This window comes from Limulus polyphemus, unplaced genomic scaffold, assembly GCF_000517525.1.
Source record: "Limulus polyphemus unplaced genomic scaffold, Limulus_polyphemus-2.1.2 Scaffold1509, whole genome shotgun sequence".
In the NCBI taxonomy this organism is placed as follows: Eukaryota; Metazoa; Arthropoda; class Merostomata; order Xiphosura; family Limulidae; genus Limulus; species Limulus polyphemus.
This window is the reverse complement of record NW_013667119.1, coordinates 171719-194567: the sequence shown is the minus strand read 5'-3', so window position 1 is coordinate 194567 and position 22849 is coordinate 171719. Positions and strand designations below refer to the sequence as shown.

At 31.5% G+C, this 22849-nt stretch overlaps 1 protein-coding gene across 7 annotated transcripts in view; it reads left to right on the top strand.

Moving 5' to 3' along the window:
- The window catches only part of LOC106463885 (gastrula zinc finger protein XlCGF57.1-like), a 120018-nt gene that overhangs the window by 74854 nt on the left and 22315 nt on the right, over nucleotides 1–22849 (top strand). For 4 of the 7 annotated variants that reach the window (XM_022391508.1, XM_022391507.1, XM_022391511.1 and 1 more), the window contains exon 4: nucleotides 15420–15597. The exons of 1 other annotated variant lie outside the window; for it this stretch is intronic. In XM_022391508.1, the coding sequence (XP_022247216.1) occupies nucleotides 15420–15597 (178 nt within the window). Of the gene's footprint in view, nucleotides 1–1287; nucleotides 1335–5081; nucleotides 5241–8012; nucleotides 8126–15419; nucleotides 15598–22849 lie in introns of those variants that run through there. 2 more of the 7 variants (XM_022391509.1, XM_022391510.1) reach the window with 2 other exon arrangements.

Here is a 22849-nt window from a genome sequence, read left to right as displayed (position 1 = left end):
TTTTCTTGCATATTTCTGAAAAGAAAATGTTACATTTGATGGCGGACCAAGAACAGTGTTTCTATAGTTTCGTAAGATGATGAAGTCATCGAACTGCATACAGATCTCAACTTATGTTTATTTTTATCACATTGTAGTTTTCACTTCCATATTTAATTATTTATGCATCCTAAAAAGTTATCTAATACTTTACAAGTAAAGCTATTATTCAACAACACAAGTTAATACATTTGATTATCTTTTCCGTCAATAATTAAGTTGCACGTGTTATAAAAGTTTCGAACACTTTACAAGTAAAACCATTATTTAGAGAGGTACCCACTTATCTTATTAACAATTTATAGGTTTGAAACAGCTACTTATGGCAAAAATTAAGCCAAAACCACAAATTAAACGTAAAACTGTAACTAAACCAGGATTTAATATTAAAAAATTTCTATCAAAGTTATATAACAATGAAAAACATGGCAATGGTACTGCGTATAAATATAGAATAATTAGACTGCAAAATTTTCTATATAAAAGAAATAAATAAGAAAATAACTACCAAATGTAAGGAACACGAAAACGAAAAGAGTTAAACGTGAATAAACACATGATTGAAAATAAAAAAAACACGAAATAAACTTTAGAAATATTACAATACGTACAGTGGTAAAAACACCAAACTAAAAAAATGAAAGCACTGAGAATCGGAGGATTTAAACCTAACATTAATAAAATATCAAGAGCGCTATTATATTTGTATTAAGTTAATTACTTCTAAAACCAGAGGGAACTAGTATCATAAATCAAATTATTTGATTGGATGTATTTTCAATTTGAATATACTTGTACTTTAAATCCATGATGTTTGGAAAACAAGTGGCCATTTCATCCTCTTCAGGGGTAAACTCTTGTACCTTAAATGTTGTGAGTGATCGTGCCTCAAAGTTAGAGACGACAAGTTCTACAGAAATAAGTCTATTAAATTTTATCCCCCGAACAACTGTTTCAAAACTTGGTTAAATGATAATAAAGAATAAATTGACACGTCTGAATGAAAACTTATATTTTATTGTAACGCAGTCTTTACTGCTTAAGGAATGTCGTCTGCTTGAAACGTCGCACAAAATAAAATAGAAAAAAGTTTTCATTTAGATGCGTCTATTTATTCTTTATGATTATTTATCCAAGCTTTTCTCCTCACGTCTTGTAGAACAACTCTCATTCAATATCAAAACTAGCTAGAATTTATAAGGATAGAATTTAGACGATTGTCTTTCTTATATCGTACGCATGCGCATTATTGCGAAGGCGATGAGACTGGAATAGAGCGGAATGTGACCACAGTGGTAAAACTGAAGGTTTTTTCAATTACCATTAGTATTATATAGTTTATTTAGGAGGATGGGGTTAAAATATTACCTGAACCTCACAGATCGCGCACAACCCAGAACAGATTGATAGTGTATATGAAATATTTAAATATATTATCAGACAGAGAAGCAGAAAGACTAAGCCTATAATTTATACATATATAATGAATTACAGAATAAAAATTAGAAATAGTAGAATTGTGGTAATGTGAAAATTTGATATTTTTATACTGAGCAATTGGAAATAGAAGTTGTAACTTGTTTGTAGAACAGCAGGGATTTAGTATATGATAATAAAAATGTGATTTTTCTAGTCAGTGGAACAAATTACTTAAGTATTAACTTGTGTACCAACTCATTTTTAATATTTAGAATAATCATAAGTAACATTGATGTTAAATCTTGGTGAAAATAAAATGTTGAATACTTCTGTCATTTAGAAACTGTAATTAGTTACAACTAATGCAAAAATCTTTTAAGTTGTATTAACATCAAAAAATTTTGTCATCTGTACTATAGTCTATACATTTATTCTCTCATTTTGGGTTCCCTGGTGGGACAGTGGTAAGTCTTTGGATTTAAAACTCTAAAATCGGGGATTTGATTCCCCTTAGTGGGCACATCAAATATTCAGATGTAGCTTTGCTATAACAAAAACACTCATACTCATTTTAGATGTTATATTAGTCTTTGGGGAAATATGACAAATGTGTTATCTGAAGCTATAAGTTAGCTCTGTGTGTAAAGAAGAATATGTTAATAAAATAAATTATGGTAGAGTGTTGATTCCTTATTTTTTTTTGTCAAAAAAAAATTCACACTGTTGACAGTATCTAATGTTTACCTGATCTTATGTTGATATGGATTGTTGTTGACTGTAACTTGGAAAAACTAGAAGGGAATTTTGATGTCCAGTATTGTGATGGTTGATGAAATAGGAAGTTTTTGTAATGAGTTGTAAATTTTTGTAAAGGCTGTAGATATTTTGAAAATTATGTTTTATTCCAACAGGAAATATTAAAGAAATGTACATGTAATTATCAAAATACTTTTTAACCTAATATAATCAAGTGATCAACATTTTAACTTTGCAGAAGACTTTTGAACAAAAAAATCATATTGGCATTTATTTCACCAAATATAAAACTTTATTACTTTTGTAGATAAAATAAGGTAATGTTTAAAACTGTTGTGCTACAGTACATGTACAGTGTTGTAGTATGAAAGAATATACAGCTGTGTTTTGATCTGTAGGTAGGATACACAACTAGGAATAGAAATTTATTTACAAAAACTGTTGAATAGACATGGTCACATAGTCTCTTGCCTATATGGAAAAAAATTTCAAACAGTTTATTATTTCAGTTAGAACTAGTAAAATCTTTCTTTTTTTTGCTACTTGTAATAATGTAAATGTATCTCAATTATTCACACTTGGAATGTTGACACACCTAGTGTTAGAGGGAACACCAGTGTTCTAAATGTATGGTTGCTGAACTTCACTTTGTTTCTCTTCATGTGATTCTGGTTAGTTTTGACCATTTTGTTAGATCTTATGTTCTATATTCATCTGGTAATATAGCTTCTTTTATTTCTTTTGAAAATTGTTAGAGCAGGGTGAGGTGTGAGTGTTCTCTCATTGAGTACTGTTGATTTTATCCTACAGAATTACAACATTTTTTTTCTTTAAATAATAATTACAGGAATATTATTCCTGCAACAGACTAATGCATAGTATAACAAACCTATCTGGTTAGCATAAAAATACTAACTTTGGGCTTAGTTTGTTGTGAGAAGTAGTTAAAATTGAATTTGTTTTAATATATGCAGTTGATAAATTGCTTTTGGATATCAATTTTATTTTTTTTACTTGTACTACATTTAATTCCGAATTTTTTTTACCATATTTTATGTATTACTTTTAGAACTACTGAAATTTAGAGAAATTAGTAAGGCATAGTTTTAACAAGAACAGTCTTCTACGTGATTGTGTGATAGTCTAAACCACAAATAAGTGGTTTCTACTACCTGGGATGAGAAAAAAAAATGAATTTGTTGAACTTTAACTACCAAAGAAGTGAAAAATTAAAACTTTTGAACAATAATATACAGTTAATAAATATGTTCCTGGCTGGGACTTGCTGCTAACATCAAAGAACACAATATACCAGTATGTCAAAATAAAGGAATTAGAAAAAAGAACCACAGAAAAAACAATCTAATTCCAAAATAACAATATTCTGTATTTACACAACTAGAAAATTTGTAACAATTTCAAGTATTAATAACTGTTAGCTATCTCTTGTGAACTAACTTACTGAAGCTTGTGACATGGATTTTATACAGTAGTTAGATCATGAGATTACATTTCCTGTGATCATAAATTTACATACTCTTTTACAACATTAATATCTGTATGTCATCACTGTGGGAAACTGGTGTCAGTCTCATAATCCATACAAACTTAAAATCAACATGGTCAACTGGAAGGTGAGTTAGCATTTGAATGTAACTAAATATTCACAGCTAAACTAAATGATAGAAGGAAAAATAAATGAATGGTAAGCAAAACCAGAATAAAATGAAAATAGAATTTGCTGCCTCACAATTGTGTGAAGTTAATAACCATTAATGACTGTTTTATTTATATATAGTAAAGAAATTACATTCGTTTGAAGTCAAGTACATATTAAATATATAACAATTGTGATGTATGTAATGTTTATATTCATTATTAAAACGCATAACAATGTTCATATTGATACATCTCTGTTCGTCTGTTAATTTCCCGTAGAAATTCTTTCCGAGAAACTTCAGCAATACGAGTCCTTTCTTAAATAAAACTAGTTTATTCTTTCTCAATACAACTTTGCAATACACTTAATTTCCACAGTCACTTTAACTTAAACACATGCTATAATTCACACTGATTCACGCACTTTACTTACAGTCACTACCGCTCGCTTGACTCAATTATCTGTGTCTATATCTTCAATCTCTCTCCATCTGCAATTATTTGCCAGGCTTATATACTAAAAAATAGGGCGTCTGGCAAACACTCGAGCCTTCATGATCCTTCTGGAAACTCGTCACGTGTTACCAGCGTCACATGACTTCCACTGTCGTAACAATATTATTGTTTACTAACTTTGTCTCTCTGTTTACAGTTTTTGTTAGAAAGAAAGTGAATGAATTTTTGACATTTGTTATGATGGTATGTGTATGGTCAACAATCAAATTACAAAAAAAAATGTGTAATTTTTCTTTTAAACATACTTTTTTTTATGAAGTTTATGATGTGGTGGCTGTAAATCATTCCTTAACAGAAAACTTTCAAGAATTATAGAATGACTGAATCTATCAATAATTCAAGTAATAAATGGTTTAAAGATATTTCAGTAGTTCTAGTGTTGTAATATTTTAGTGTAGTTTTATATATGAGGCATATCTCCTGAATAGAGTAAAAACCTAATCTCCAGTCATTACATACAAGTTTAAACTAAGTGAAACTGTTGGTAAAAGTTGTCTTGGTCTCTTAGTAGACATATTGTTTCAAAATCATGTTATGTCGCTATTTTGGTATAAACATGGGAATAAAAATGAAGCTTATAATTTGACATGAAAGTTAGCAAGATAATATGAATTTTGGGATTCATAATTGCTGAAGACTTTGTAAAGTTTTTGAAGGGTGCAACATCTAATTCTTAATTTATTTCTCTGTAGTCTAGCTGCAAGTTTTGATAAGAATATAAAGGTGAAGCTTCTGTATAATTGTGGAAGTATTAAAGATGAAGGTTGAACCATTTTCTGATGAGAAACAGGAAGCTTTGTTGGATATCAAATTGGAGAAAAATGAACATGAAAGTTCCACAATAACTAGTAGTAAGTATATGTATATATATATTTAGAATCTAAATATTTTATGTTCTTCCAAACATAAATATTGTGAATTGTACCTGTTTTAAATTAGAAGTGTGCCAAAATTTTCCATTATTCATTGATAATTCTTTTTTTTATGCGTGATTTTATTTCCTGTCCCAGGGATGTATATCAGTAAAATTAGGTTTCATTCTTTCGGTTATTTTGTCTTTGATTGTATGAACCTGAATCTAGTTACACTTTCCTAATCTTATTCTATATCATCACTTGTAAGTGGGGTTAAACCTGAGATCTTTCAAATGTGAAATAAGTGTTCTACTAACTGAAATGAAGGATTAACCCACTATATACTGTTAGTAAAGACCTTATATATAATTTTATCATTGTTAAAATATTTTTTTATGTACTGGTAAATTTAAGACAGTCAAAATCAGCTCAGAATCCCAATTTGCCTTTTGTTACTGTTTCAACATCATATGACCTAAATTTCTGAATGTCCTTGGTGCAGTGCAGTACTTGCATTATTCTTACCAACTTTCCACATGATGTATTAGCTATTTCAGAAGCTTCGTTATTTGAGGTCTTATTCCATATCTGACCATGGAAACCTATAGATGCTTTGTTGGCACTCATTGATCAACATATTTGGATCAGACAATGGATTTAGAAGAGATCTGTTACATACTTCATTGTTGTTTGAAGTAATAATCAGCAACAAATATGAAACACTTCATTGTTGTTTGAAGTAATAATCAGCAACAAATATGAAACACTTCATTGTTGTGTGAAGTAATAATCAGCAACAAATATGAAACACTTCATTGTTATGTGAAGTAATAATCAGCAACAAATAAGAAACACTTCATTGTTGTGTGAAGTAATAATCAGCAACAAATAAGAAACACTTCACTGTTGTGTGAAGTAATAATCAGCAACACATGATTTAAACACAAGTACAATAACTTAGGTAATTTATATAAATCAACTAATCATTATCTGGCATGTTGTGATAGTTCTTTAAGTAAACTTCTCAAGATCTGTTTAGGTAGTTGTTGTTGTTTGATTTTCTGGTTCTTGAATGATTTCCAAGTTGTCCACATGTACAGTCCACCATAAATTTTTTGCTATAAAGGAATCAATTCAATAAATCATTTTGATATGGTCAGGTCAAATTGCATATGCCAAATATTTTTAGAGAGCTAAATAAAAAAATAAATTAAATTACTTTATTATTATTGTTTGTGAATGAACATGGCATCAAAACATAGCTAATAAATTAAATTTTAATATTATATAAGTTATTACGTTTATAACGAAAATATATATATAAATAATCCTCAATCTCCCCTAGTATGAGAATTGTGGCATTTGCTCTTTATGTCTTCCTTAGTCTCTAATTTATTTACCATCCCTCAGTGAAATACAGAATTTACTTGCAAATTACTCATTGTAATATATGTTACTCAATTATAGCATAATTTTTATAGCCTTCAGTCTTATTTGTTTATGGAACCATAAACTAGAAAATCAAACCTACTTGTCACACTCACCTGTCTCATCCTCTCTTCCCAAATTGCTAATAGTTCTATCTAAAATTTTATACTACATTATAATCAATAGAAAGCCAGAGTTTTAATCTATTAAAGTCAACACTCAGACAAAACATGTAAAAAGTTATAGTATGGAAACTCTGAAGGTCAGTTTAGGTTTGTGAACTTGGCCGAGTTGACCGAGACCAGTGCAAAAAAAGTTAAAAAGGAAAAGAAAAAGTTGGTGGTGGCTGCTGCCAGCCACTTGCCTTCTATTTAATCAGCAATTCAGAAATAGTGAAAGTGGGAGATGGCCTTAGTTGTTTTTGCAATAACAAAGACAAGTTGGGCTAGTTTTGGGGCAATTTGAATTAAAACTGAGAGCTTCATATCATGAAAACAACCGTAGAAGAAAAAAATGACTTAAGGTAAATAAACTTGGAATAAAATAAAAATCAACTTATAAATCTGGGCAAAACACAGATAACCTGTTATATAGCTTTTTGCTTAACTAACAACAATCAAACATTTTATTTATGAATTTTTTCTCTCCCAAACATGAACTGTAAAGAAAAGATGATATAGAGGCCTACTCTTTTTTGTTTTGTTACTACCTCTGCTGCAGAAGACTAGTTTTATGAATTCACAGTTCATCATGTGTCTTCCTGAATCTGAAATAAAGAAAATAGAAACTAGGAACATAAGATAGTTTAACATTAGAAATAGCAAATTATGTAGCTTTTAAAAGATTTAGTTGAAGGTAATTTAACACAGTTTTTAATAGACAGAATTACATAAGCAAGAAAAAGATTTATATTAATGCAATTAATAACTACAGCTAAGGACATTTTTGAAAAGTTTATCTTAAAAGTTACGAAAAGAAAAGTGGTTACATGAAACATCCCTGTATATAAGAATCAGGGAATTACCACTGTAGTACTAAGAATATTCCAATGTCCATCATGATATTTCACCAACTCTGTCTAAATTAATTACATTACAGCAAAGGTTGATTCTTACAACAATTTTGGAATGTTTTGTGGCATTACGATTATTTTCATAACAAACTGACCTATTTCTGTAAAATGGCATAGTTTTCTAAAGACCTTTTCAAATTGTATTTTGCTAGTTATCATTATTGGGAAGGGTTATGGTGTTATAGTGGTAATATTGATGAAGAATTCAGTATTATATAATGAAAATATTAACATTGTTATAGAGAAATCTACTTTGTTTGTATTTCTAGCTACAGGAAAGACTGATTACATGGTAGAAACATCTCTACATACCATTTCAAAGTTTGGTATGATAAAAGAGGAGAAAGAAGATAACTATGATGGAGGTACAGTGAAAACTGAGGTAATTTGTAGATTAAAACTTTTACAGTTGTGTCATTGAAGAGAATATGTAACTGTAATTGTGTCTTTCTGGGCTTTTTGTTGAGACTAACTGGTGGTAAGAAATTCACTACAAGTTTGCTGCATTGTTATGAATAAATTCTTTACAGCTCTTCTTGCAACAGCAATATTGCTAGTTCACAGGTGTTTCATTGTTAAGGTTTCCTTAGAACTTACATTAAACTTTCAACTAATTACTTATGTAAACCTTGTTAGCTGTATAAGAAAGAACCTAAAATGTAGGATTTTTTTCTTCTGATTATAAAACTTCTCTTACTCTGTGTTGAATCAGCCATAATATGTACAGTGGTTTAGTATGATATTAAACCTAATCTTGAGCCCCACCATACTGTTTCAGTCCATAGGTGGTGATGCTGTATCTGATAAACTTGCAACTTCACTATAGTCCTACAGCAGAGTTTCTACTGTAAAAGCCTCCATTATAAGGTTATAATGTTCCAACCTGTATTCAATAATCCATCTAGTGTACCAAAGTGATGATTTAACATTACTTTTTAACAGTTTAGTTGCACCAAACTCTGTAGGGCATATATATGTTGTTTTGACTGATACATCTTGGAATGGAATAACATGATTACCCATTTCATTCTTCTGCTGCATAAAATATGCAACTGTTGACCGGATATGTTGAGGAAGCCACTTGCGTACCTGTGAGCCGTGTCACTGTTCTAGCAGAGATCTTTCTTGATTATATTGTGTACTGTTGCCTGTGACTCTTGCTACTTCCCCTTGTGTTCATGGATTTTCTTTTGTTATAAGATTACACACTTTTCTTACCACATCTAGTGTTCAACTTGTTTCAGGTCTGTCTGGATGGTTCTAGTTATAGTTGGTTGATTAACCAGTGTTCTGCTACTAGCAGTAGGGCATATAAGATTTTAAGTTGTGTCTAGAGAAATATTGTTTTCAAGTTTAAAGATGCTATAATTTCATTGTCTAGGTAATCGGTAAGGCCACATTTGGAGTATTATACTCAGACTTGGGCACCTTACCTTAGGAAAGACATTGAATTATTTGAAAATGTTCGCTAGGGGACTATTAAAAGAGTTTTTAAACAAGAGCAGGTTAATATCTCTGAAACTGTTTCCTCTTGACAAAATTAGTTACAGGAGATTTGATTGAGGTGTTTAAGATTGTTAAGAGAATTGATAGGGTTGATGCATCATCTTGTCTCTTGTCAGAACAGCAGTAAATCTACTGACTTACAGTGCTATAATTTGGGTTGGGTTTTTCATGGACACAGCAGATAGCTCAATGAGACTTTACTATTAAAGCAAACAAACCATCTTTCTTTTTAATACATAATAGTGAGAATGGTAGGTCTAGTAAACACAAAGTTTTAGCAGAGTAGGCATCATCTTCAGCTAAGATAAATTTATTTTTACTATACGGTGGTTTAAATTTGGAATGGGCTGCCTTAAAATGTGATCAATGCCATAAATTTATTGGAGTTTGATAGAAGGTTTGAAAATTTGAATGATAAGTGTTTTATTTTTATTTTAAAGTTCAGTGGATGTTGGACATAATGTGCATGTATATAATTCTATAAAATCAACCATAATGTACATTATGTGAATGTATAGAAATCTGTGTCATATCAGTTATAATGTTTAGAATGTGAGTGGGTAGAATCCTCTATAAAATCAACCAAAATGTACATCATGTGAATCTTTAGAATCCTAAGTCACATCAACCATAATGTACATTATGTGAATGTATAGAAATCTGTGTCATATCAGTTATAGTGTTTATAATGTGAGTGGGTAGAATCCTCTATAAAATCAACCATAATGTACATCATGTGAATCTGTAGAATCCTAAGTCACATCAACCATAATGTACATTATGTGAATGTATAGAAATCTGTGTCATATCAGTTATAATGCTGGTTATACTATGAATGTGTAGAATTATCTGTCAAATCAGCCATAATGTACATAATGTGAATCTGTAGAATTCTGTAGAAATCAACTATAATCTTGTTCATATTGCGAATGTGTAGAATCCTCTGTCAAATCAGCCATAATGTGTATATGTAGAATTGTCTGTCAACTCAACCGTAATGTACAAATTGCAAATATGTAGAATTCTCTGTCAAATCAGTTATAATGTTCTATATAATGTATAAAATTCTGTCAAATAACCCATAATTTTGTACACAGTGTGAATGTATAGAATTCTGTGTCAAATCAGCTATAATATTAGTCATAATTTGAATGTGTAATTATTTTGTAAATTTTATTATTTGATGATTTAGTAGAGACTTCTACATTTATAAGTTAAATATTTTTATGTAAACTGATTTCATAGATATCTATTACTTAATTTTTTTTCTTTTTCTGAGGTTTTAAGTGACATATTTTAGTTTTACCAAGGATATGAATACAATATTTGAACAATGTATTTTTAAATCTTCTGTTGCTAATTTCTATCAAAAATTATAACAGGTTTTATTATTCTCTCGGTTTTGTATTAATTCCTTTTTTCATTATTAATGAATTAAAATACTTTTAATTATTTGAATAGCATGTGACTACAACCATACAAGGAAACTTTGTATTTACCAGAGCTGGGCAATTTATCTGATTACTAATGAGCAGTGATTTCATTGATTAATGTCTTATAAACTAATTAGTTAATTGAAATTACAATTAATTTGTGAAAATAATCAACTAATTGAAATTAGGTTATCAAGTTATTTACTGCTTTAAATTATTCCAACTATCTAAGTAATGAAAATGTTGCCATTATGCTTGCTTGTTTTTAAGCTTTCTAGTTATTGGGGTGGTGGGGGTGCCTTTTAATTTGAGGGTCTTGGGTTCAATTCCCATTATTAATCATTTTTCATTAATTATACTTGTTGTAAGACATTACATTAGGTTTATTATTTTTTCAACAATACATTCTTAATGTAGTCCCATAAGGATTGTAAAGAGTTAGAAGCGTGGATGATAATAGTATTTCAACCACTATTTTTGTTCTAGCTAGTGTTGATGATATGTTTCTCTCCATCCACAGTTCTTCAGATCATTTGGAATATCATTAACACAGTAGTAGTTGGAATACTATTTATATAGGTGATTTGTTACAACAAAAATCATTAAGGCATGAAAGTCTTTTACAAGCTGATGAAGCTGTATAAGTGGCATTAAACAAATTTGTTTTTAAATAAGCATCCTGCTTACAAATGCTAAAATATGAATTTAGGTGTGTGTGTGCTTCATAATTGTTTTCTAAATGTAATTATAAGTGTTTAATTTGAATTTGAAATGTTTGTATTTCACTGTTTTTATTTTGATATAAATCACATTACTAGAAATACAGATATGAGCTTTGAAATTGCTAGATTATAACCCAACTAAGCTACTCATAATGACTTTTGTAGGCTTTCTAATGAATTTTATTACTGATGTTATTATTAGTGTATAGTTTATGTAAAGTAAACAGTGGAAGTGATATAAACTATCAGTATTGATAATGGAGGTCTAGTTGGGCCCCTGCACTTGCAACATTATGGATCATCCCTGTTATGATTAACAGTTTCTTTAAGTATGGATCTATGTAGGACACCATGTTGCATGGATCAGTGGATACTGAATGTTTTTTTTATTTTTTTTATGGATATCTCAAGTACACTTAATAAAAAGAAAATATTAATGGGTCCATGTAGGTCAATAGAGTTCATACAAGTAAAAAAAAAAACGTTCACAAATCAAATTGATAAGGGTCCCCACCCAATTTTCCTGATCTTTCTATCTAAAAATGGCCATTTTGATACAGTGGAACTGTAAAGGTTTCAGTTGTAATTTATATCACATTAAGACATTGGTCAGTTCTTACCATCCTGTGTCTATATCTTCTTACTGGAGACATTCCTGAGATCTGCCAATACTATCACCATTTGACAGTTTTTGACAGTACAGGAAAGACAGGTTGTTTGATGGATGGGTTGATAGGGTTGAGGCTCTGATTTGGTCAAAGTGCACCCATCATGATTCTGCCACTCAGCACACCAGTGAAGGCTATTACCATTTGTGTCTCCATTGGTCATACCATCATAATTTGTTCTCTTTACCTATCACAGAGTGATGATTTTGATCAGACAGACCTTGCTATCTCCCTTATTTTCTGAGAGATTTTAACAAACACAATCCTCCCCACTAAGGTGATGCAGATATTGATGAAAGTGGTCAATCCATGGAGTGTATACTCTCAGATCACAACCTTCCTCTTTTAAATATTGGTTCTGGACATATTTTGATGCCCCATATTTGTTTCTCTTACTTCTCTCCATGATGGAAGCTGGAGCATATTCACAGGTTCTCCCTCTCTCGGAGTTTGATTTGGCTGTTGTTAACCTTTCATATACTAACAACTGTGTGGGGTCAGTAACTGATTGTATATTCCAGGCAGCTGTTACTTTAATCCCTAAAAATTTCAACACCTTTTCCATGGTATCCTCATCCATGGCGGTATCCTCACTGCCAAATGACACAAAAGGCCCCAAAACAGGTCTGAGATATCTTCTATAGATATACACTACTCTTTCCAACCACTTTATCTATCAGTAGGCTTGTGTCCATGTCTGGCAGATTAGACATCAAAGCCAGAAGAAATTTTGGATTCAGTTCAGTTCTGTTATTATTGCCGTTGCTAGTTCCACAGTAATTTGGGTCAAAAATCAAATTATATTAGGGAATTTTACCTTCCACGCATTTTTGATCTTGCTTTCCAATGGCCAAGAGGTTGCTGGTTTATAGGGTATTGTGAAATGCTTGAGAAGTAATTCTCTCTCACCATTCCAGCACATGTACCTCTTTCCTGCCTTCTTGGCCATCAAATCAGTGGCCAAAAGATCACTACGTTCTTTTTGAGCCAAATATCTCTATGATTATAATCAACCATTTACTGTGTTGGCACTTAAAGTTGCTCTTCATTGATCTGGCTGTATATCCATCTGTCTCCTGCATCTTTTATTCTTCTGGTTGTCTTTAACTGCATTTGGCAGAAGAAGGATTTCACAGATACATAGTATAGAGCTATTATAATCCAATTTTCAGTACCTGTGAAGTATACCAAGATTCCTTCTAATTATTGACATTGTTGTTTTGATTACCTTTCTTTAAAGTTTTGGATAAGATTATAAATGCTCATCATGTATAGTTTCCTTGAATAAAACAAAGTCCTCTTTCCCAATGAGTGTGATTTCCACAGAGCACAGATAACATTTCACTGTGTAGCACCTGATTTGGCTTTAAATCTCAAAGAGAGAATTTTGTTTTAATATTATTTTTCTCTTAAGGAGGCTTATGACACAACATGGATAATTGGCATCTTACAGAACCTCTATTCCTATTATTACATGGACATTTACCCATTATTATTTGTATTGGTTTCTAAATGACATATAATTCCAAATCTATTTGGATAAACATTGTCTAGAACATTCTCAGGAACTAGGAGATCCTGAGGACTGTATCTTGAATGATATAATTTTTAGCATTAAGATTAATGTCATTGCTAAACATCTTCCTACAGTTTCTATATCAATGACTTTCAAGTTTTCTATATGTTGTGCAATATGAGGTTTTTTTGAGCAGCAGCTTCAGACTGTCCTCATTTGCTTGTCTGGGTAGACAACAAGAAACAGTTTCGCATTCTCTTCTTCTAAAATCATTTGCATGCATTTCGTCACTAGCAGGGATTTTACCATTTTACTGAGTTCTGTCTGAAAGGTGCCATTCTTCCCGTGATGGCTAAGACAAAGTTCCTAGGACTTCTCTTAAATTGTAATCAGATGTTTATTTCACATATTCAACAGCTTAGTTTCAGTCTGATGATCAGCTCATTCCACCATGGCTTGTTACCATTCCTAGTTGTGACCTCTTTTTAAGTCATCTGAAGAAGTCAGATAATCCTAACTGCAGGTACAGTCTTCTTTCTTCTAAACACATTTCAAACCATTCTTCTGTTCCCATTTTTAAGGATGGTTTGAAATCATATGATCCTGTGAGCTCTGCCAAAGTTTGGTGTGGCGAACAATTACATAATTCCCTTTACAGATTGTGCTATATGCCATTTCCCTTGCTCTGAATTATGTTGAGGCTAAGCAATACACTAATTATATGAGCTATACTGTGTTGCATAGCTCTTTGAAGGCTCTGGAATCACTTAATATGAGTTCTTATCCAGTTTTCTTTGATATTTAGAAAAAAAACTGACCCATTTTTCATTATTAACCATCATTGTTCAGTTTTTCAGGATTCTCGGCCATGTTGGTAATTGTGTGAATGATCTTGCTGACACTGCAACAAAATCATCTGTTCTTGCTTGTCCGTAATGTTGACTTGAGGCATGTCATTGATCCAAGGGTTCCCACCAGATAGCAGTAAAATTTGGGGTAAGAAGCATCACACAAGCTTTTCCATGTTATTCCTTCTGTTATGTGACCATTTAGTTTCAATAGAATTCAGAGAGAGGAAGTTATCTTGATATGGCTTTAGGTTGTCTAGATTTTTTTGTACAAGAAACTAATCTGCTAATACGTGGCCTTCATGATACTCAGATCACATTCTGCATTCATGCCAATTATATGAATACAAGGGACAGCACCATTTTAGACACATTATATCTCATAATTTGCCATTGACCTATGTCAGTGGCATTGAAGATGGAGACACTGTTCAGATTGATTGTGTTTTGGGGATTTTTATGGATTATAGTTCTTTTTAGTTTCGTTTGATAAACAAAAATAAAATATTTTTTTTTTGTGTGTATTTGTTTTTTTTTTCTCAGTCTTTAGTATCCATTGTTTCCTGTAGATAGCCATAATGCTTTGCTCCATAACGGTCCAAATGACCAACCAACAAACTTCAATTCAGCAATAACTATATAATGCTTTTAATTTCAAGTTGTTTAAATAAGAAAATGGTTATTGAGTGTTTCCATTTAAATAATTTCTTGTATGTTAATCCAAAATACGGAACTACTCGTATCAGAAATGAAACTGCTTTTCTTTAAAGTTTCCTCTTTGTTTTGTTTGGTTATAGATAAGGCAAAAAATGTTTTAAGTATTTAAATAGTTTTGCTACTGTTTATATACATAACTAAGTTTGAATTATAAGGTTGATTAATTATATTATCATGTTTTAAACTAGTAAACTATAGAGACTATGTGTAATGATAATACTAGCTGTTATTTTTATTAACTTTTTGAACATGTTGTTTGATTTTAGAACATATTTGTCCAAGAGAAGATAGAGCATCCTGGTGATCTGATAGGAGGAAATGTTATTTCAAAGTTCAGTGAGAGCAATGATGATGATCTGGATAGTTTAAACTATAATGATATGAACGTGAAAACAAAAATCGAATTTCAAGAAGAAATTGAACCTGTGTTAGAAAGTGCATCTGGTAAGTACAAGGATCTAAAACTATTAAGTGTATTGACACTGGCTTAAAAAAATTGGTTAAATTCTTATTGAACCATATGAGACTGGTTCAATTAGTATAAATCTATGTTTCATGTGTCTTTTTCTAACTTCTAGTTGAGTATTTTGTGTGAAAGTTTTGAAGTGATATAATAACAACAAAACCTTTAAAAAACTGTAAGATTAATAAGTTTGCCTGAAAGTGAATAGGGATAACAGTAATTGTTTCTATAAGGTGAAACAGAAAAACTTTCTAACTGACCATTGTTTATCTTCCTGGTTCTTCTATAAATTTTCTGATTAATCTGTTTCAGTAGATTAATGTTTCAACATGTACAGAGTATTTTATTTCCCTAGATGTGATTTGCTGAACATTACTAGCCCTATAGAATCAAGGACTTGAATGATGCTGAAGATAGTAATCAAATAATCTTTAATCAGAGGGATGATACCTAAACTTGATAATAAAAAAAAAGAGTACCATAGTGATAAATATTTTGGTATTGTCTAACCCTTGGCATTTATAAATGTTTATTTATAACTTGCATATAGAGCTTTTGAACAAAATGTATAAACTATTAATGTTAATTAACATGTTAAAATAGACAAATCTTTAGATTTGATGATAATTAACCACTTCAAGTTAGAAAATATTTCTAAAACTTAATCCATAAAGATACTAGCTGAAAGTATGTTGATTGTTGTGAAACTGTACTATCATATTTCTACAGGTGATCTTACTTTATCTACTAAAAAACCTGTTGAAAGTGGAATGTTATCTACAGTTTGTTTTCAGTGTTATTCTGATTCGGGTAGAAACATTTTATTAAAGTGTGAAACTATGAAAACTACATTATAATTAGTTTTTAGCTTTAACATGTACATCAAGGAATACACACACTGGTGAACAACCTTACGTTAGAACATTAAATATATTTAAAAGTTCATCAAATATAGTATTAATTGTGATTTGGTATCATTTACATCTATTTTAGATATGAAGACCAGTGTGAACATGTGTTGTGAGAGTCAGTGTCCTGGTAATCATGTTATAAAACAAGAAGAGTACTTTATAGAAGATATAAATTCCCCAAAACCAAACAGTGGTATATGTGGAGAAACAACTTTAAATGGAAATAACCTAAAAGAATTTGATATACCTCAGTGTAATGGTAAAACATACAGTTGTGTAATCAGTGGAGAAGAATATGGAACAGTGAATAACCTAACACAAGAACAGAGGATACAATCTGGAGAGAAACTATATCATTGTGCAGTTTATGGAAAACATTTTGAGAGACATAGTCCCTTAGAGGGACATGAAAGAAATCACCCTGAGGAGAAACCTTACAGTTGTGGAGTTTGTAGAAAACAGTTTCGATCAAGCAGTAACTTAAAATCACATCAGAGAATACACACTGGGGAGATCCCAACCAGTTTTACAGTTTGTGAAAACCCATTCAGAACAAAAGATGAATTAAAAGGACATCAAAGAATACACACTGTGGAGAAACCATACAGTTGTACAGTTTGTGGAAATCATTATGGTACAAAGAGTATCTTAAAAATACATCAAAGAATACATACTGGGGAGAAACCATACAGATGTACAGTTTGTGAAAAACAATTTAGAACAAACGGTCAATTAAAAATACATCAAAGAATACACACTGGGGAGAAGCCTTACAATTGCATAGTTTGTAGAAAACAGTTTCTATCAAGATATAACTTAAAAATACATCAAAGAATACACACCGGAGAGAAACCTTATGATTGTAAAGTTTGTGAAAAACAGTTTAGAAGAAACAGTGATTTAAAAGTACATCAAAAAATACATACTGGGGAAAAACCATTCAGTTGTTCAGTTTGTGAAAAACAATTTAGAACAAACAGTGAGTTAAAAGGACATGAAAAAATACACTCTCTTGAGAAACCATACAATTGTTCAGTTTGTGAAAAAAAATTTAGAACAAACAGTGAATTAAAAGGACATAAAAAAATACATACTGGGGAGAAACCATACAGTTGTTCAGTTTGTGAAAAACAATTTGTAACAATGGGTAACTTAAAAATACATCAAAGAACACACACAGGGGAGAAACCATACAGTTGTTCAGTGTGTGGAAGGCACTTTGGTACAAAGAGTACCTTAAAATCACATCAAGGAATTCACACTGGTGAAAAACCTTACATTTGTACAGTTTGTGAAAAACAATTTAGAATAAATAGTGAATTAAAAAGACATCAAAAAACACACACTGGTGAGAAACCTTACAGTTGTGCAGTGTGTGGAAAACATTTTGTAGGAAGTAGTGTCTTAAAAAATCATCAAAGATTACATACTGGGGAGAAACCATACAGTTGTGAAGTTTGTGCGAAACAGTTTATATCAAAGGGTGTATTAAGAAATCATTTAAGATCACACACTGGTGAAAAACCTTACAGTTGTACAGTTTGTGAAAAACAGTATGGATCAAACTCTGATTTAAAAAAACATCAAAGAACACACACTGGGGAGAAACCTTACAGTTGTTCAATGTGTGAAAAACAATTTGGAAGAAATTCAGAATTAAAAAGACATCAAAGAACACACACTGGGGAAAAACCATACAGTTGTGAAGTTTGTGAAAAACAATTTATATCAATGGGTGATTTAAAATGTCATCTAAGAATACACACTGGGGAGAAACCTTACAGTTGTGCAGTGTGTGAAAAACACTTTGGTACAAAGAGTATCTTAAAAAATCATCAAAGAATACATACTGGGGAGAAACCATACAGTTGTGAAGTTTGTGGTAGACAATTTATATCAAAGGGTGATTTAAAAAGTCATCTAAGAATACACACTGGGGAGAAACCGTACAGTTGTGCAATTTGTGAAAAACAGTTTGGGAGAAACTCAGAATTAAAAAGACATCAAAGAACACACACTGGGGAGAAACAGTTTGGTAGAGAGAATTACTTAAAATCACATCAAAGAACACATGTGGAAAATATTTTGTAGGAAGTAGTAACTTGAGACAACATCAAAGAATACCCACTGGAGAGAAATGTTACATTTATGTAGCCTCCATACCACAGCAATTAAGTATGAGTGCTTACAATGCTATAAATTGGGTTTGATACCAGTAATTGACACAGCACAGATAGCTGATTGTGTAGGTTTGTAACATACCATATAACATAACATTAAAGTACAACAAGGGACACATTCCTCCATCTTGTATGTCCTCTGCAGGGAATCGAACTCTGCAATCTAACATTTTAAGTTTGTGAAATTACCTATGTCCCACCAAGTAACTCTGCTTCATGTACTTATCAGGATCTAAATCCAAGGTACTAAGTATGGTAGACAGAACCATCAAGAAGGTGTTACTTACTAATAAATTCACCTTTCCTTATCTTCTTGAAGTACATCCTTATTAGGAACTAAAGTCAAAGTTCTGAATATGGTAGATAGAACCCTGTAGAAGGTGTTACTTATTAATAAGTTCTACCTTCTTCATTTATTTCATGCACCATCCTTTAAAATCTTTAAATGGCAAGTGGAGATACCAGAGTCACCAAGAAAAAGCTCAGTCTCAATCTCCCTATGATGCAACAAGAGAAGTAGTGCTTTTATAGGGTTCCTAGCACTATCAGCTAACTAAATTTAAGACCAAGTGTAAGACAAATTTAAGACCTGTAGACATGTATTTTTATTCTGGTTATTGGATCACACAATACTGCAAGAGAAATATTAATAAAAAATGCATCATCATTGAGAATCCACTCATTTATTATGTTGGATTTTGCTTCAACTTCTCCTAAAAAGCTAGTGAAGTTTCCAAATTAAAAAAATATCATCAAGCAGGAAATGTATTAAGCATAACTGTTTGCACCAAACTAGTGCACTCAAATTTTTCACAACTTCTGTTGCGCCTTAACTTTTCTGTCAATGTCAGTTTCTAGCTCTTTTATTTCGGTAAGGTTTTTTTCCTTTGTCTCTTGACTACATTAAATTTAGTGGCGAAGTGAGCGGTATTGCTTCCTGTACATTTTTCTGCTTGTCCAATAAATGTATCTCTGTCCAACTGAAGAGATTCTTAACTTCAAAAAGAGTTTTCTCTTCGTCTGAACTGTATGTCAACACCTGTCCCAACTGTTATCAAGTAATGAACTTGCAAGTTGTTTGTAGTTTTATTTGGACCCTCATCAAACATAAACACAAAATCACCAGCTTGTGCCTGTGAAATCTACTGACCTTTTATGTATGGTGCCAGTCCAAACCTTATCAAATGGGCTGTTTTGTCTTCCCCACATTTGAATGCTTCGCAAATATCATTATATGGGAACATGGACAGGAACAGTGACACATTTTCATTAGACTAATATGAGTTATGCTGAGTAACAGTTTCCAGAGTACAAAGAATTTCTGTTTTGAGTGTCTCCATGTATCCAAAAGTCTTGCATAGTTTGGAGGCCTCTGGTTGCATAGGCCTAGATCTAGTCATCATATTGTTGCATCAGCGAGGTCACGTGACTAGTGTCACGCCACCCAGTTTCTAGAAATATCCCGTTCCTTCGTGAATGCCCTAGCATTTACTAGATATATGTTAGTCTGGTATATATATATAGGATGGTCACAACGTGACGGGACAATGTGTTTGTAGGTAGTGAGTAATTGAACTGCAGTCAGAAAGTATTGTTGATGTTAACGTTCGTTGTTATAGAGCGACTGTTGAAAATAAGTGTATCGGTAAAGTTATATTCGGAAAGAATAAACCAGTTTTATTAAGTAAGGACTTGTGTCGCTAAAGTTTCGTTGGAACGAATATACGGAAAATCAATTAACAAACGGAGACGTAACAATATCATCTCTAATGCACATATGTTCTTACACTGACCCCAGTACTTGTTTCTGTAGACCTAGATCTGACTGTACTATTAGACATATAATTTGTAATCACACTTGTATGTATACACTGGAAAGTACATAAATTAGATTTGTGTTTTCCACTTTCACTGCGTGAGTGAACGATCATAATGCCCATTATTCCAAGTTAAAAATACCTTTGTGTACACCTTGCACTAGGTTTCTTACATGCAGTGTCAGACCAACCAATGACTGTATTGACTGCCCTACAGCCACATATTATTGAAACACTTTTTCATGATTGCATTAACATTCTAATATAAAGAGATATTCACACACACTATAATTAAGTCCCAGGCTTAATGTAAACAGACTGTAACCATGGTAAGCCTAGCCCTGCCACTTACATTAGTAGCACTGCACATGACTATCAAAACAAACCAAACTTGGTTTTGTGCTCCTGGTCCAGGTAAAAGTCCTAGACAGAACAATTGCACAGCAAACTCGATTTAGTATTCCCAGTATTGAGTATGGCCTACATAAAATGAATACAAAGTATTTTAATGCTTTTAAGCATTGGTACAGTGTGAAACAAACCAAAGTTACAAAAATGATACAGCATCAGTTCACATAGAAATTAAGTATAAGACTTTGAAAGCCAAAACCTGTGAATTTAAAAGACTTTTTAAGGACTGCTATGAATCCTGTTTTAATTCCAAATAAAGTTCTTTTGAGCTTAATTGATCTCCAGCTTTCAAAGTACACTATTTAAAACAATTAAGGGAGCAAAAAGAAAAAAAAAGAATGGGCCTGAAAACTTCTAAAAATAATGAAGGTAACAGAAATGTTAATTAAAGCGAAAGAGCCTTTATTATGAACTTTTCTGAGCAAACTCTTTGAGTTTTCATTTTACAAAGAACTTATGATATTATTGAATAACACTTCTCAAAACGAATGTGCAATCCATTTGTGTGTACAACATGAAACTTGAGGAACACAAAAATAAAGTTCATAATTAACCTCTAGGAAGAGGTATGACTACCTCATAGTTGTAAACACGCTGAACAATATCTTGGCATACTTCTGACAATGCGTCTGATGTAAACTTGAGGCATGGCATTCCATTTCTTTGTCGAGGCTTGTCACAGATCCATAACATTGGCAGAGGGATTTGAATAGCAAAGAATATATCTGTACAGTTGAACCCATGCTGGTTCAAGGGTATGTAAGTCTGGTGATCTTGCTGGCCACTCCATCCTTGTCTGCTCTAAGTAATCCATGAATAACCTGATGGTATGGGGTCTGGCATTCACCTGCACCAATGTGAAATTATTTCTGATGGCACCTGCTAAAAGTCTTACAACAGGGTGTAGAATGTCATCTTGATATCGTTGTGCAGTTAAGGAACTTCATTAATAAAAATTATGTCAGTAAGACCTTTCAAGAAAATCTCCACCCAGACTATAACAGAACTTCTACGTGTGTAATGTTCAATGTTAAAACTCACAATTTTTAAAAAACAACGAATATTTTATACACAATTCTATAAAAATGAGATTGTTTCCAGTCTCCAAATTACTAAAATACAATAACTTACTGTACAAGGTAAAAAACTCCAATGAGACTGGAAAACAATCTCATACACTCTACATGTTTCGATGCATACTACTGTGTCATCCTCAGGAGTGTAATGTTTTGCAAAAATAACATTTATACAATTATCAAATCACTAATTTACATATTAAAGAATTTCATGCCATCTGCTGACAAAATTTCCATCAGGTCCATCATCCTTATTAATAATTTAAATTTACTTTTATTAAATTCAATTATCAATTATTAATAGATTCACATATATTCATACCAATTAAATTTCCAGGTTGTGCTAAAATAAAAATTTTTGCCCGTTGAATTGTGTGATTAGTTTCACTAACATGTTCTGCTAAAGGTGAAATAGTAATATTATTATTTTTAACATTTCTTTTATGTTCATTCAGTGTGAATTTTAACATTCTTCTAGTTTGTTCTATATAAACTTTTTTTACATTCACATAATATTTTATATATGCCAAATTTTTCCATTAAATCAATTTTATCTTTCATTGTATTAAGAATTTTGCTGACTTTGTTTATCAGTTTGTATATCAGAAAAATATTTATTTGTTTTTTAATTTGTTTTATTACTTGACAAGATAAACCAGATATATATGATAGTACTAAATATTATTTCTTACTTTTTTCAGCAAATGGTTTTAACTTAATATTTGTATCCCTGTTTTTTTAGTTTTATGACAGTTCTGTGAACAACATCTGGATTAAAACATCTTTCCACTGCTATGTGCTTAATTAACAATAACTCATTATTGATATCATCCTGTTT